The sequence below is a fragment of the Syngnathus acus genome, chromosome 4 (genome assembly GCF_901709675.1).
Source record: "Syngnathus acus chromosome 4, fSynAcu1.2, whole genome shotgun sequence".
NCBI classification, from domain to species: Eukaryota; Metazoa; Chordata; class Actinopteri; order Syngnathiformes; family Syngnathidae; genus Syngnathus; species Syngnathus acus.
Window position 1 is genome coordinate 5284126 of NC_051090.1, and position 17765 is coordinate 5301890.

General features: G+C 41.0%; 1 protein-coding gene across 5 annotated transcripts in view; it reads left to right on the forward strand.

Annotated features, from left to right (window-relative positions):
• The window catches only part of celf5a (cugbp, Elav-like family member 5a), a 133777-nt gene extending 122623 nt beyond the window's left edge, over nucleotides 1–11154 (forward strand). For 3 of the 5 annotated variants that reach the window (XM_037250381.1, XM_037250384.1, XM_037250383.1), the window contains exons 8-12: nucleotides 5357–5569; nucleotides 6151–6249; nucleotides 7901–8044; nucleotides 9563–9738; nucleotides 10360–11154. In XM_037250381.1, the coding sequence (XP_037106276.1) occupies nucleotides 5357–5569; nucleotides 6151–6249; nucleotides 7901–8044; nucleotides 9563–9690 (584 nt within the window). In that variant the 3' untranslated portion in view covers nucleotides 9691–9738; nucleotides 10360–11154. The remainder of the gene's footprint in view (nucleotides 1–5356; nucleotides 5570–6150; nucleotides 6250–7900; nucleotides 8045–9562; nucleotides 9739–10359) is intronic. The other 2 variants (XM_037250382.1, XM_037250385.1) reach the window with 1 other exon arrangement.
• Nucleotides 11155–17765: the final 6611 nt, after the last annotated feature.

Here is a 17765-nt window from a genome sequence, read left to right on the forward strand (position 1 = left end):
CTACTTTGTCAACACTGCAGCACAGAGTGATTTGTAAGACTTTGCTAAGTTTTAACCAAGCAATGTCAGCTGGAGGTGCTATCTACAAGCATCCAGCTTCCTGGATCAAGCTTCATCTAATTTCTTGTTTTTATGCAGTCTCTTAAATTGAAATTCCCTGCAAGTAAGGCACTTTGTCTTTTGTTCGCTGCGTGCCGTCGTGCCTCATTTAATTCAGTACAGTCAGTGAATTTGAATTTACAAGAGGCAATCAATGCAACACGACCCCAATTAACCATATATAATGAATTAACTCAATTAAAAAAACAAAAGTCAAAACTGAATGAAAAATTCAAAGCTATTGTAACCTTGGTCCACACTGAAAAAGAAAAAAAAAAACATTGCCTTGCTGAAGTTAGTTAGCAAGGAGTTGGAGAAAAAGACTGATTTATTCCATGCGGGACACAAACAACAGTCGTGTAAAAAATAAATGACAAAAAAAATTGGCTCGAAAACCTTGAGTTTCTTTTTCAAAAGATCATGTTGCGCAAAAGCACAAAAGTTCTAGCCACTGTATTAAAAAATAAGTATAACCTCAGGCAGTGTCAAGCCCCTTCCACTGTGTATCATGCCAAACTGACACAGAAGTATAACATTGATTCCTGTGTGCCTTTCACACAACTCACCAAAGTGGTACCTTGACAAACAAGTTTCATTTGTTCCATGATGCTTATAATTTACTCTAATTGTTGTTCATGTGTGACATAAATTCAGTTGAGTTCATTTACAAATCATTACCCCCTATTGAAATGAATTGAAATGCAATTAATCCGTTCCAAAAGAAAAAAAATATTCTTTAATAAAAAAGAAAAAATCCCTCACATATGACGTTATAAATCGTAACACGAGTAGATTGAGCTCTTCTACTGGATGACATTGTAATATGCATGTGTACCTAATACTATGGCAGAGTATATATTTGCACTGCAATGAGGAGACATTGTGACAAAGTGAGCGTGAATCTGATGTGCATGAAGCCGCACCATTTATCTCCCTTCAAGACAAGCGTGTGTGTGCATGCGTGTGTGTACGCCAGCCACCGCCTACTGATTACCTTTTATTATTCAGCATAGTGTACCATTAATCCTTCACAGAAAGTCAGGCTTTTGTGTGAGATTTCAAGGACCGGCATAAATATGAAATGTTTTATTTCTCTCTGCGTTCATTAATATGAGTCTGCCTCAGGAGCCAGCGCATTATATTTTTTTTATTTACTGCACATGCAGCTATGACTTATTCAGACTCCATTGGAGAAATGCATAACATGACTCGCAAGGCCATCTGCGTGGAGTAGGCCGAGGGAGCGTGACACTACTGAGAGACAGGAGGATTACAGACACAAGACAAAAGAATAATTCGGTGCCCGTATTGCTTTATTAAAAATTTTATTTCGAATTTTCAATATTCACAGAAGAACATAGGCAAGTTTTGCAGGCTACAAAATGAGGCGGAGGGCCAAATCTGGCCCATGGGCCTCGAGGTTGACACCTGCGCCAAATCCCTTTTTTTTTTAGGGTGCGCCATTCTGCTTTGACACAATTTATGCATTAAGTCGTGGCGAGGTAGAGTGACTGTCTGCAAATTGTGTACGGTGCTATGCATTAGCATAAAGCTCTCAGATCATCATTTAATGGATCCCCAGCTTGGCGTGTGACATTGGTCTTTGATTGAAACGATCCGTATAACCTTTGTGGAATTAAAAAAAAAAAAACGAGTACATTGGCGAGTCCACGGAGGTTAAGGGTGTTACTCGTAAAACAATATCGCATCCGTTTGATCAACAGATGCCACGCATTTAAGCTCGACGGTGCGCGAGCCGTTTGCCAGATGGCTGCGCTGATTAGCGCGTGTACCCTCACAATGATGCATGATGATGCTTTTGGAAAATAATGTCAGACGCTCCCCACACGCTAGAAATAAAAAAATAAAACAAAGCAGGAGCTCGTGCTGTGAAAGGAAGCTTTGTTAGCATGTGCGAAGTAGGTAATCTTGTGTTTTTAGACTTCTTGGTGAAGCAGCATGTGGCTCATTATGCAAGAGGCAATGTGTGTCTGAAGATTTCTGTGTCGATTCTAGCCAATTTCTCCCAGTTCTTGCTATGAATACATCAGCAAGACATTTTTTTTTTTTTTTGCAATGACATAAATATTTCTGTATTGGAGAATACCAGAAGTAGCAAGCCAGCAAATGAACAGTAAAAAATTGTAATAGGAAATGACATCACACCTTTAACAGAACCTGTACGAAAATATGATGGCAAAATCCAAGTCCTCTAAAACGACCCTTTTCCCAGATTTGCATATCATCATAACTCAGCGTGTCAGCGCTCGTAGCTATCAGTATTCAAATCCAAATAGTTTTCTTGGTGTGTCAGCTTGTCTAAGAAAGATACTTTATTATTCATTTTTTAGTCATTTTCCCTTTGCTAAAAAAAAAACATGCATCACAATTTAAATCAGTTAGATGAAAGCATCTGTTTTGAGTGCTTATTACTTGCTCCAGCGGAAGACAGTCCTCGTCGTAGCTGTAATGACTCTCAGACTTTGAATGTATAATTAGCATAATAAATACTTGTGTCGCACGCCCAGGCTCCTTTTTGCCAGGCAATCAACGGCAAAGAACGGATCAAGAGTTCCCCTCCACCACCATCTTGCGAGAATGTAAATTTGCTTACATAAAACGAACTGCATATTTGCGATGTAGCGATGAAGGCTAACTTTGAAGTAAGCTTGAAATGTTTTCTTTCCTTTATTCACATTCGAGATATCTCAATGTGCTTCACGTAGTTACAAAATAACTTTAAAAGGCAACATTTTAAAGCAAAGGAATTTAAGACTTTTAAAAAAATAAAAATTTAAATGCAAAGTGGAGAAATAAAAAGTAGTTTACTATAATAACTGAACTAATCATTATTTTGGAAAAAGTAATTATAGAAATGGTCTAAAAGATCAAAAGATATCTCAATGTGCTTCACGTAGTTACAAAATAACTTTAAAAGGCAACATTTTAAAGCAAAGGAATTTAAGACTTTAAAAAAAAAAAAAATTTAAAAATAAAAAGTAGTTTACTATAATAACTGAACTAATCATTATTTTGGAAAAAGTAATTATAGAAATGGTCTAAAAGATCAAAAGCTTCAGTATTAAGTAATGGAAGATCTTTAAGACTTGAGTAATATGTTCTGATCACTTTGAACCGTGAGCTGCAGCTGTTTGATGCTCTTTTAAGGGAGTCCAGTCCAAAGTCCATTACTGGAGATAAAAGCTTGTGTAATCTTCTCCTGACCTGCTTGGAGCAAGGCAAGCCTTCAGTCTGGATGTTTTTAGCCAGCAGAACATCCCCTGTTTGTCACAAATTCCCTTTGTAGCCACGTGTCACGCCCCGGTACTTATGTAATTGCACCTCAAAGGGTCCACATGACCACCCGCAAGTACGTTAGCGCCAGCGCAGCATAACAGGAGGTGCTAAGCAGAAAACGGAATTTACCTGATGATGGAGGGGCTGCATTACGAGGTGCGAGGGTTGGCTGGCGCGCGCGTGTGGCCTTCTCGCGGCAGAGTAGCCGTCAGCGGCTTAGTACCGGAGCGGCGGTCCCCTGGGGGTCTTGGCGGAAGAACGGACAGAAGCTGGAGACTAATTCATCACAGTCCCATAGGAAGCAAGCAATTGGAAGGAGGTTTAAGAGGGAAAGAAAAAAAAGCGGAAAAGACACCACGGCTCTCAATGGACGGAAACTATTCCCATGGTCAACAGAGTTGTAGGACCTATGATGTCCATGCAACTGTCTATATTATTTATTTAGGGTATATTTAGGATTTATTTATTTCTTTTTGGTTTATTTATTTGGGATTTATTTATTTGTTTATTTATTTATTTGAATAGGGATAATGCACATGAATGAAGTATAAAAACAAATGTCGGCTTATAGCTGCAAAGCCAGTTGATGACATCACTGTCTTTATGTGGAGCCTCAAAAATGTTGATTTTCTTTTTTTTTTTAATTTACTTGATTTTATTCCGTCAAGCAGTTGCCCCAAAAAATCTAATTATAAATTCGAAATGTACTTTTTCTTTTTTCTACTACTGGGGGTTCTCGATTTTGATATTTTCCAATTGTACGCTATGAACTAGTTTGTACACTGGCATGAGAATCCGTTTGTTTTGAAGTTTGCAACTTCATTCCAAAATTCAGGTTAAGTTGCCACCATAGCCGCAGAACTCCATTGTAAATAGAGGACCCCCCGTGGTCATGTATGTGGTGCATATTTTGACTTCATGGTTCATGATTCTTTGCGCTGAGATTTATGCAAATAGATCTCAGTTGTAAGCAAGGAAAAGCAATTCCATAAGGATATGTAGATGCTGTCGCACAGCGGTGGCGACATACAGCATATTTACCATCTCATTTGCATAAACCTCCAAATGAGATTGTTTACCCTGTGTGGACCACCACTCATATGAGGTCCTCCAGCTCTCCAGGTCGGGAACGCGACGTGCTGTAGGGTTCCTGTGACTCCCAAGCCCCCTCCTTCGCATCCAATCAGGGTTAAGGTTTCCAGATTGAGAGGTGGTTCTCAGGGGAGCTGTACTTCAGCGAGCGCGGATGCGTCGCCACGGAGGCGACCCTTTTTTTTTTTAGAGAGGCCATCACGCTGTGAGATTCTGCTCAAAATGGGTACTTTGGCATTGCCAGGATAATTGGAAACACTTTCTAGAGGAGGGCCCTTTTAAAATGCATTGCATGAGAGGGGAGGGGCGGCGAGCAACCAATTTCGATTCCGCTCATGAACCGTCCTGCCTCTCAGGCGTGCGCCATATATGTTATGACCGCCGCATTTGTCAAACTGCCAACTGTTGTTTTGTTTCTTTCTTTTTTTTTTCCCCCCTACTGAGTGAAGCCACATCTTTTTTTGTGCAACCTGCTTCCCCGGGCACCCTCTAATCGTTTCCATCAAATTTCAGTTTTTTTTTCCCCCCTCGGAAGTTGCGTGGTAGTTTCATCATGTCGAGCAACGGGGGCTCACGCAAACACGGCGGACAGCCTCATTTTTCACAGGATCACTTCCTCGGCGATCTTGCCTGATGTGTCATGACAAATGGCGGATATGCGACAGGCGTACCCGTGTCCTTGCATTAGCCGGGGAATGTGCATGCCTGTGCAAGCCTTTCTGCACAATGCTGACTCTGTGTGTATTTGTGTGTGTCTAGATTAGTGTCAGAAGTGTTATCTACTAATAAAACTATCATTGCACATTTGGAATGTCACACAATGTTTGTAGATTGATTGTAATTGCTCTGATTCGATTGTTCCTCTCAGGTCTAAGTTCTCCACCAGCCAACATCACCACCTCCGCCGTGCCCAGCATCGTCACGCCCATCGTCAACGGATTCACCGGCATCCCTCATCAGCCCAACGGACACCCCGCCGTGGAGACGGTCTACACCAACGGCCTGCCGCCTTACTCCACCCAGAGTCCCACTGCCGCCGACACCCTGCAGCAAGCCTTCACCGGAGTACAGCAATACACAGGTGAATGAAATATATTATTTGTATTTTTTTTTTTAAATTACCGTATTTTCCGCACTATAAGGCGCACCTAAAAACCTCCAATTTTCTCAAAAGCCGACAGTGCGCCTTATATATGGACCAATATTGAGCCACTACAGCAGGTGTGTCCAAAGTCCGGCCCGCGGGCCAAATGTATATATCTTGTATATGGACAAAGTTTTAAAATGGGCCATTCATTGAAGGTGCGCCTTATAATCCGGTGCGCCTTACAAGTGCGGAAAATACGGTACGTCAAATTCATGTGCATTTTTTATTTCCTGTTGCAACGCTGTGCACCTATAATTTAAATTTGTAATTTAAAATTTCAAAACTACTAGGCATAACAACTAAAACATGTAGGGATATTTTTAAACTAGAGAGGTTATTACAGTAATAACTGAGAGAAAACAAAAAGTCATTAAAGTGCAACCCACGCTACACGGCTGCCCGCCTCCGATGCATACTGAGACGATACCATCCGATATCATCGGGTTGCATCATGCTCACGTTAAGCTTGTGTTCTGGACCGCATCCACATTTTCACGCCCCCTCCCCTCTCGTAGCAATCTACCCGGCCACCACGCTGACTCCCATTGGCCAGACGCTGCCCCAGGCGCCCCAGGTCATCCAGCAGCAGCAACAGCAGCAGAGAGAAGGTGAGGGTGAGAAAACATTATTACTTTTTACACATCTGCACTGATTTATAAACCGGGACGAGCACGAGAGAGCAATATTGCTCGGGTACTGTACGCGTCTCATTCGCACATATTACGAGAGAGGAATATTACCCTCTCATTCTTTCGGTGTGTAATAGATAAATAAAGTGGCCACTTGCAGTTCACCGTTCACAGCTCATCTCGGGAAATGGGTACAGTACATCGAAAAAGATGAGGGTGATGAAACACCTTCCAAGATTGTGTGGTTAGAAAGAACATATCGTAACGTGTCTAGAGAGTGCACAGCTATTTTCTGCAATTTTTTTTTTTATGCTTGGGAATTTTGGCAATATAATACATAGTCACAAAATTTTGCACAGATAGTAATAGTCGCCAGGTTTGCAAAATGTTATTGGATTGTTATTTTGTCAAAAAAAGAAACTTGATTGATTTTCCATGACACAAGATGGCCAATGTACCTCAGGCCAGAAATCAAATCATTACAATCGCTTGGCACGCCTGCCCTGAGATTATTGATGTTTTTGCTATGTCAAAGTGAGAATACTATTGATTTTAATGTCTATCTGCAATACGTTGCATAACCTATTAGAAACAATTTACATTTAATCCTCCACCCTTACATTTGACACAAGATTGACAAATGTGAACATGTAAACTTTATTTTATTTTTTTTCAGCTAAATTCCCAATTGTAACAATCTTCTTGCTTTTAAATCCTATGGAATACTGGAACCTACATTTACCAGATATTATTATGCATTTTTTTGTGCCCAAGCCAGCTGGGAACAGAATAATACATTATGAGCACAGCTTCTCAGGAAGCTGAAATAGAATTAGTCGCTCTTCACAGATGATAAATAATATATGCTTGTGAGTATTATCGGTCGACATGCGTGTGGCTCTGTTTGTGTCAAATATCTATTGCTACAACGCAGCGACACCGATGCTAGCTTGATGTCTATGGCGTTTTGCGTTGTTTGCTAGCATGACGCTAAACAGACTAACTTTTTTTTAAATACACAAACCATTCATAATACAGTACATATGTGTTTGTATCTGATCTGCTTGGCTTCACTTTCCCACAAAAAAATTCCTTTTCAAACTTTTTGAGATATGCCAACGCAAGATGACTATTGATTTGGAATCATCAATGTGGCTTTGGTCAATTGCCAAATGCTTCCACCTATCTTTTCAAATCAGCAGTGGACAGAATTATTTACAATCTTATCCAGACATCCTAGCATTTTTTTGTGTCGTTGAAGAAATCGTAATGATTTTGGAAGCAATTCGACACAAATTATAGATAGCCGAGGTCAAAGATAAAGTCTTTGTCTTAGCGACGTTTAAACTCGATGGGGTTATTGATGGGCGTCGGAGCGGGAACGCTATTGATTTTGATTCGCAATACCTGAGCTATGTCGGGTCAAATGCCATAATTGCTCAGCTTTTATGTGAGATGCTGCCGTTCGCAATATCTTTTTCAACTAATTCCCTCTTTGCTAATCAGCGTTATGCCGACGCTGCGCTTTTCTAGTTGTCCAATCTCTCTGAACAGAAGTAACATTTCTAGTTTCTCTCAGCCCACAAACACGACTCATGTTAATGTTCTCAGCAGTCAGTTTGGTGTCTTTCTCCAGGTCCGGAGGGCTGCAACCTGTTCATCTACCACCTGCCACAGGAGTTTGGAGACAATGAACTCATGCAGATGTTTATGCCCTTCGGCACCGTCATCTCATCTAAGGTCTTCATGGACCGGGCGACCAATCAGAGCAAGTGTTTTGGTGAGTTTTTCAGCAACTCACTCACTCGTTCGCTTTTGGCTCCGAGATAATCAGTTCATCAGATCAGCAGCCTTTACAACAAAAGCAACCCGAATCCCTGTTGAATTTCAAACTCAATAAAAAAACTATCTAATTAATTAGTTATTTTAACGGCGTTGCGATTAATCACATTTTCACTGACACAAGCTCCACTTTTTGATTTGATTCGTCGACTACCCAGATTTGTGAACTCCCTCAACGGTCCTGTAGGTGTCAGCAGAGAGGCAGAATATAGACAAAAACAAAACCTAATTAAAGAATGACACTTTAATTATTGATTGTCTGATCGAGACTATGAAAAGAATTGACGAATATATACGTCGCTGGGAGTTAACCGTTGGATTCCAGTTGACAAATATAAATATTCAAAACAGCGAATGAGTTAACTTTATCCGAGCTCTCGTCAAAACGGAGTGACAATAATGATTTCATTTATAGCGTACTTTATGTATACAGTGTAGCCATCCAAGATATCATCGATCAGGATCCATGTCCATGTTTCCATGAGGCAGCGTGACCCCAACACCCTGCTGGTGCTGCATCAGCATCACCGTTGGTTCACCCCAATATCTGTCAATACTCTCACGACTGAGGCTGATTCACGTTCCCCTCCCAACGCAACGGAACGCCACACACCGCCTCCACCTCATTTAGCTCTGTCAGCCTACACGGAGCAACCTGCCCTGCGGCTTATACAAACTTGAAGGCGTCACGCTGGCTTCTGTGCATGTGTGTGTGTGTGTGAGATGGGGAGGGGGAATAAAGAGGGCAAAGGACAATTATAGATCAGCATTTGTTTTCACTCCAGGCCTGGAATTGATCGGCAATCCCGCCTCCCCAGGGGGACTTAATAACATATAAATTCATGAAAGAAGACCTATTTGCAGTATTGACGTATACACTATGCATTTACAACGTAATGTTACGCCCGGGGAAGGAACGGGAACAGCAATGTAATTAATCTGGAAAGGACGGGAATGGAGGTGGATTGATGGCGAGCAAAAAGACAGGTGTCACTTTTACACGGTGTTGTGTGTGAAGAATGAGGCCACCCGTCGATTTGGCAACTTCTAGTTGTTTTGTGTGGAAAGCAGAATTGGTTGCTTCCTCGCCACCCTTCCTTCGCCGTAACGTGCCGAGCAAAAGACAAGTTGGCCGAGCGGACACGTTTCCCAGGTGAGCGGGGTGGGAGGGGGCGAGGAGAATCTCCTGCTGTTTTTTTACGGGTCACCAAGTATTCCTAATGACACCCAAGACGCAGGGAAGCACATCAAGCGGAGACACAGTCGGCTGCAGTTTCTGGTCACTGGCTATTTATTTATGAGGCTTTATTTTTACACATGATGGAAACAGGATGTTTCGTGCAGGTGATGTGAGGGAGGGGAGGGGCTTATGCAGCGCCATGTCATGTCTATTGAAAATAGAAAAAAAAATAATATGCTGATCATTCTATTCAACCATATTATTTATTTTTTATAGGCTTTGTGAGCTTCGACAACCCCGCCAGCGCGCAGGCAGCTATCCAGGCCATGAACGGCTTTCAGATTGGCATGAAGAGGTTGAAAGTCCAGCTAAAGAGACCGAAGGATGCCAGTCGCCCTTACTGACACAGCCTACCTTTAGTATTCACCGCAGCAGCAACAGCAGCAGCACAGGTACGTTGATACGCTCACCCGACATTTTATTAGGTACACCTTCACAGATACAATAGATGTAAAAGATTTTACAAATGCAATTCATATAAAAAAAAAAGTACTGTAAAACTCAACTAAAATTCTGTCGAAATTGTTTCCCTTTTTCATTTTTCTCTTTTTCATTGAGCTAAACATGGTTGCACAATTGTGCACACCCTCATAATTAGGATGTGGCTATTTTTTTATAAACAAACATGGGTAATATTAATGCTGTTTTGAAACGATTGATTTTTTTTAACAGTTTATCACAAAATTCAACAGGGGGTGTGTAGACTTTTCAAATCCAATAGATATATTTGATGATGTCCAACGATTGTGCAGGCGTACCTAATATTGTGGCCTGTGAGTGTTTAGGTGCAGATCCCCCTTTTTTTTTTTTTTTCCGTGCACAGCAGCCAGCCAGCCGGCATATTAATTATTAGACATTCTGCCAGCGTCAAGATTGACAAAGATCAATTGCTATGCCAGCTCGGGTTAGCCCTCTGCAGACCATTCGGCTGATTTAATAAGAGCATATTAAAGCCTTCAAAGCTGAAGACATTGACGAGCCATCCGATCTGAAAACTCTGCTCTGTTTTTCAGGTTTTAGATGACACGTGAAGATATTTCGGAGGGGCTTATCTCTTCTTTTTTTTCTCCTCGGAAAGCAACATATGTTTTTAAAAAAAAAAAAGAAATAATGAACACGGAAGGATTTCTTTCGGGGGCGGGGGAGACATATCAGCATTTACTTATGAAGACGTAAGTTGCGTCCAAACGAGACGAGGAGGCGCGTCGTCGGGGGACGCTAACAGATGGCACACTGCGAGAAAGGAGAGCAAGAAAAAAACAAACGAATCAAAAAAAAAAAAAGACTCGATCAACAGAACTTTTTTTTCTTGTTGAGACTTGAATTGTTAACGAAGCAACAAACTAACAGACAGGAAAGCAGCAACGACAAATAGATTTCTATATACATATTCTATACACATATATATAAATGAGAGATGCGCTTGTGGCTTTTACTGCTCCTTGGACAAATGAGGGTTCACAAAAGGCCAAGACGGGAGGCGGAAAGGCCGTCTTTCTTTTCTCCTCCCTCTTTTTCTCGTGTCGTCTCGCAGCAAGCGCAGCGCCACCAGCCCCGGAGGAGCTCACTGAGGTTTCCGTTAGCGACAGTACAACTGAGAATCTTTCACCCCGAAAAGGGACCAAAGGACCAAACACATTTGTATTGTTCTGAAACAGTAACGCTTATTATGAATTCATGAGACTACAGTACTACTAATGATATTTAAGGAGTAAACTCGCTTCAGGTTGAAAGAAAGAGAAAAAAAAAGAGGAATGTTTTTTGTAACTAATGGGTTTGGGAATATTAAAAAGAAAATGAAAAATAGAAAAAAAAAAGCTATACTATTTTAGTGGTGTATACTATGTGGGTTGGATATTGTTACGGGCACAAGTTCATCTTCATCGTTCATTTCATAGAATCATGAAAATCACAAATGAGCCGCCATATTGAGGAAAACCTGTTTTAACATTTTGCAGATGCGAATCTGAAATTTTCAAGCTGCTGTTTAAATACTTGTCTGGAAAACCAACTAAAGTAGTAGTTCTCTAACATTTTACTCCAAACACCCCCCCAAAAAAAAATAATCAATCGCCCATGCACCACCAAAATGTTCAACAAAGTTAATTTAAAAAAAGTCATCAGGGAAAAAAAAAAAACAGAATGGTGGCTACTCTTTGACTTCCACAGTGCTTTTTTTCCTTCCTTCATATTGTCCTTCCTTCATATTTAACTTCCTTCCTTCCTTCCTTCCTTCCTTCCTTCCTTCCTTCCTTCCTTCCTTCCTTCCTTCCTTCCTTCCTTCCTTCCTTCCTTCCTTCCTTCCTTCCTTCCTTCCTTCCTTCCTTCCTTCCTTCCTTCCTTCCTTCATATTTAACTTCCTTCCTTCCTTCCTTCCTACCTCCCTCCCTTCCTTTCGCTCTTCCTTCCTCTCTTCCTTCCTTCCATTGCATCATTAAAGTCATTACATTCCAAATAATCTGACGTTAAAGCAGAGTGCTAAAAGTGCCATGCGGTTGAGCCTCACGTGCAGCGCAGTAAAATAGCACAGTGTCTGTAACGGCTTCATAAAATATACAAATGAGGCTGACAATGGTTGTAAACATCATCGCCACCGTCGGCCAAGGCAGCGTCTGCACGGGTCGCGCCCTCTCCCGCTGCCAAGCCTCTCCAGCTGCTCGCAGCGGGGAGAACGTCCTCCCCTGTCGCCTCGCCTGCGGGTGCCAGCATATCTCTCTCTCTTAATAGGAGCCATCAGTTCCCAGGGCTGCATAATGAGGATGATGGTAATATTGATCAGATGGGGGTGGAAGGGAGGGGGAAGCGTAGACTATGCAGCATCAATTATAACTGGCTTGATGGAGTTCACAATTCTCTCATGGTCGGCGGATGCATTTGTCCTTTCTGTCGTTTGTAGCAATATAGACGCCTCCAAATCAAATCGGTAATCCGACACGCCAGTGGTTGACTTTGCTAAGAAGAGTCTTGTGCACCTGCCTTTATTGAACCAAGGCTGACAGTGAGATTAGATAATGCTCATTTGCTGATGACAAGAATAAAAGGAAACAAAAAGCATTCACTTGTGAGGAAGTTTACATTGAGAAAACCCATAAAGTGTTGATTGGGTCTAATTATGGAGTCTCTTAAGGTGCGCTCCTGCATACTTAAATCGCAGCATGTATAAAAAGTCAACTACATGAGTTGTTGCCTTGCAACCAGCAGCTGCATTTTCTCCGCAGAGGGTGTAATGGCGCCGCGAGAGCTCGTACACAGCCCGGGCATTAGCAGCCTTAGGAGGTCAAATTAAGAGCAAAATGATCCATCAGTTAGACAGCGGCAGGCCTGGAGGTGGATCAGCCAACAGCTGCTGCAGACAAAACGAGCGCTTAGCATTAAGCGGCGGTCACGCATGGCCGCCATTTATCTAAACTCGCGTCAACGCATAGCCAAGATGCGTAAAGATGTAACTTCCGACATGAAATGGGATTTTAATTAGCTCTTTGCTTTTTCGATCAGTGCAAGTGTGTGTGTGTTTAATCCATTGCGTATCTCCGTAAAGCAGCTTGACTTCTCTAATTGTTGCCTTTTTATTTGCCACTTTATGGCTTATTTTGACTTATAAAGGGTTATTTCTTGACATGGGAAGTGCAGTCACTAGTGAATAACTAAATACCATGTTTTGCTATACAATCACTTAAAGAGCATCATTTGGCAAAATTATGTGGGTTTTTATTTCCAAAGTACTATATTGCCTCAAATAGGCGAGTTAGACCAGTATTTGTATTTTCATGGACAAACACGGTTCGCAAACTAGTTGAAATAGTGCCTCTGCTGGTTACAGTAAAGTAGTGCGCTTCATTTGACCTAAATTATTTCAAGATGCAGTTAATCAATGATCAATTAATTCATAATGAATGCCAATTTCTAGTATTATTATAAAGAAAAGGCAGCCCTCCTCCCAATAGACTTAGTTAAGTAAATAAACATCCTCACTCCATACATGAAGAAATGCGGTATTTGAGTCATTATCTTTTTTTTTTGTAACATAACATTATGGGAAGTGGGTAAGGTAGATTTTAAGATCCCTGGTGAGTTCCTTATGCTGTCTGCTGTCAAATGATACTGTGATAGACGCCCTCCTTTTTTCTCCAGGCCAGACAAGGCCTTATAAATCTTAAAAAAAAAAAAAGGATTTTTTTTTTTTTGCTTGTGGGATTTTCTGCCATAGAGCGGTGTGAATTATTAAAATCAAATTAAATTTGGCCTTCACAACAGCTCGGTTAATGCAAATTAAAGACGCCAGCTGTGTGTGGCTGAAATGTAATGAGTTGGGGTGATGAGGGGGGTGGGGGGGCTGGCAGACAAAATGGGACAAAAATGGAAAATGGAAACACAAATGAACACAGCGGAGAGGAGTAAGGAAATTATGGAAACACATCAATGTTGTCCTGGTGGAAGTGGAAAAGATCTTCTAAGACCAAACATTCTTAGAGGTCGAGCATGTTGGTGGCGTTTCCATTGCAATAATCTTAATTTCTCATCTCTTCATTCTTTCATATTTCACATCATCCGACTATTGTGCCCTTTCAATATCTGAGCATGCTCAATGGGGGGCTGGGTGGGTTTAAGATTATGACTTCTGGTACAACTTCTATAACGATACGGTTTGAATGCTAAGGATAGTAGCTTATTATGAATATGAGAATCTGTATATTATGAAAAATCAGCACAGGACCCTTTCTTTGTCGGGCTATAAGTGAGGGTTTGTTACTGGGGAGGGTCGGGCAGTTATGCTCTCTAAAGATATGAATATTTTGGTTTGTCAGCACAAAGCAAAACGAAGGAGTAAGACAAAGTCTGTGGAGTATACTTCACCGACCTACAGAGGGCAATAGAGGCAACTCAGTACTATTATGTAATTGTGGAAGGGCAAACGCTGTTTACAGGTTGTATGTTTCCTCCTTTTGTTTCTTTTTTTTTTTCTTTTTAGAAATTAATTGCCACCTCTTTCTGTGGTGGTGTCAGTACAGCATGGATCAACTGACAGGGAAAAGCAGTATCTTTTTATATATATGCTATATTCAAGGGGTTAAAAAAAAGAAAAAAACACGTGTTCTGTATTATTATTATTACTATGATTATTAGCCTGAGATACCAAACAAACATTCCCCCCCTGCCCTCGCTAAAATTTCTTAAAACTTGCTGCTTAGATGACTTCATATTAATGACTGATGATTAATGATTTTATAATTAATTATCAATCAAGTATGTAACTATTTATTTATGTATGTATTTATTTATTTATTTATTTATTTATTTATTTGAAATTAATTTGCAGTCCAAGGTAAGACAAAGATGTGTATAAAAAGTAAGGAAATGCTTATTGGGACTTTTATTTTTTCTCTCTTTCTCTCCTTTTTTTCCAATTTTACAATAAATTAAAAAAAAATTCAAGTTGGATGTTTTTCTTGTGTGTTTGAGCAACTTGGAATGTGTGCACGTGTGTGAAATGCCACCCTGCACAGACAGGGGGTGCTGTTGCACAGATAATAGCTCCGCCCTAGGAACTTTAGGGGCGCTAAACCATCTGCCCATTGCCAGCCAGTCAGAATATCAATCATTCGCCACCTTACAATTGGTAATATTAGACACAGAGTATTCTTATTATATATATTTTATCAATATTTGTGAACACCTCAGGCACTACATGGATGATGTCATTCCGCTCTTAAAGTAATAATCAGGTTACTGCTGATTGGGAGGCCCAAAAAAAAATGGCGTAGTGCAAATGGCTTTCGAAATAAATTGTCCCAATTACTACAAAGTGTAGCTCTTGGTCAGCGTGCACATGAGGCAGTTCATCTTTATTACTATCACTTAATGAAAATCAATCCCCTCTTGATAAACTCTTATCTTCACGGCCTTTGCGCAGCCCCTCGTCTGGGGAGATCATAAATTAGGGTATAATGTTGCCTTTGTTGAGGGAGTGAATAGCAAATTGTCGTAACTTGGCGGGATTTATTATGCAGATGCTTAATTTCCGAGCACTTCCAGGGGGAAGGGTTGTTAAAAGTTTTGTGACTTGTATATAAATCCAAATAAAACACTAATACGGCCAGATGTTTATCTCCCGTAGAGGAGGTTACGTTATTGTTGCTGTTTGTTAGCGCTACGCTAAAACTGCATAAGCGAGGAAAATGTAGTGGCAGGTACAGATATTGGTATGGATCCATGGTTTGCGGCGGATGTGGAGAAATTATATCTCCAGCATTTCTTTTCCCGTTTTTGTGATTTGGCTAACACTTCTTCATCGCCGTCCTCCCCTGTCATAGTTGCAAAGGAGCGCTTGATTTGACATGTAGGTCAGCAGCCACATTGTCTTATGAACCAGTAGGTGAGATATGTCCACTTGCTTGCTGTCACTTTGATTATTGGGCAGACCCAAGTCTGAAGTGGGAGATTGTTGTAACAAGAGCTGCCGACACGGTCCAGAATGGCCTGAAAAATGAGTCCGGTCTCACTCAGTTCTGCCGCAGTGACCCACGTAACAAGGCACATAAGTTAAACGTCGTGTGCCAAGTGCAACAATCAGTGCATCATTAGGCAGGATGTTTGGGCAAGAAGGTTATCGAGGTCTTATGGCCATTATCGAGAGCTGCCCGACCGACAGAAGGTGATCATTTACTGGAAGGGCGGGAAAGGGGGGGGCAAACACAATCGCACGTGAACAGCCAAATGAGTTTACAAGCGCGCCTGACCAACAGCCTATGCGGCATTTAAGCTGCATGCTCCAGCATATTTTAACGCAACGTGCCGATCGTGATTCTGATACAAAGGTCTGACGGAATCGTTCCAGGGAAATGATGTTGATAATTTCCCAGTTGAGAACAGGCTAGCAGATCTTTTTAAAGGAGGGCTGAGTTGCTTTGGGAGCCAGCACAGCGAACTTTAATCAAGGCCAAACAGAGTTAGTTAAATTACCTTAAATTAAGTGTCATAAAAGTTGCATAATGCTGTCTTGATAGGTCTGCCAAAATGTCAAATATGTATCATAAGCTCTTTTTTTTTCTATTTCTGATTAGCAGTGATGTCATAGTTATAATTGAACAAAGAAAATCGGCATTTCCACCAATTAAGCTAATTTAAAGACCACGGCGCGCCTAGCATTAGGGCAGCCATCAATCTGTCCATTATCAATCAAGGAGAAGACTCACACACGGTTATCTGTTTATCTTGCCAAGTGCTCTATTAATATCAAATTAATTTCCCCATTGAGAGTATCAATCACTCATTATGCATTTTTTTTTCTCCCGCTCACCTCATTAGCATGGTAATTGTCCTTGTTTACAAGGAAAGTCGAGGAAGTGTAGGTGAGCATTATAAAAGCGAAACTTGGACATTGAACCACATGCTGCTTCATGCAGACTAAACACCATAGTTTTGAAAATAAGACCATAAAATGAATGTGCATCCACTTCCCAAACTGGATCTATATTTTGCAACAATGGATCGGAACAACCTTATATGTACACGAGTTGTCAAAAACTTTCAACTGTATGCAGGAAAGACGGAACGGCTCTCTCGTGGGTTTATGATGGCATTGTAATGGTGCTGCCTGTCACCTCAACACATGACATGAATCAAGACTAGGCCTGCAGCGCTTTTAAAAATAGCATCTGCCTTTTTTTTTTTATCCTCTCCGCCGCAAACATTGCAGTCACTTCGCCGTGACACCGACGGCACAATCGTGAAATTCAAGAGCCAGTCACGAGTCAAGCGTGGCGCGTATCCATACACTCACCTGGTGCATCCTCTTCAGAATAGCATCTGCGAGGTCCTTTAATGAAGTGCGATGACACATGTCAACGGCGTCATGTTCCGAATCCTCGCTCCGTAAAATTAAGCGGGACGTGAGGGGATTAAGTATGATGGCGTATATGACAAATCATGTTGCTCTCAGCTGACAATTTAAATTCATTCTGTCCGTGTCTTGCTAATTAGAACGCATGAATTGTTAATGTGTGCAGACTTACATTGCTAATGGTGCGACATGCCATGCATTTAATAGTTCGAAGGCCTCGTTCACACTGCAGGTAAATTAGATTTGTTACCCAGATGGCATCCTTGAGGGTTTACTGTCCACACGTGATCACATTTGTTGCATCCGCGTATTACAACTGTGGTTTCAATCTATCAATAAAAACAAACGAAAGAATTCAAAAACAGGTTTGCAGGTGACTTTGCCTTTCAAAGTACTTAAAAACAAGATGGGAATAAAAATACAAATTGGATTTGCATCAGATCAAGTCATACTTGGAATTGTTTTTTAACAATATGGCCAATTGGACATTGAGAATGAATATAAAACACAGAACAGAAAGTTCAAATTAAAAGGAATTGTAATGAGTCAAGTTAAAAAAAAAAAAAGTTATTTTGTGTT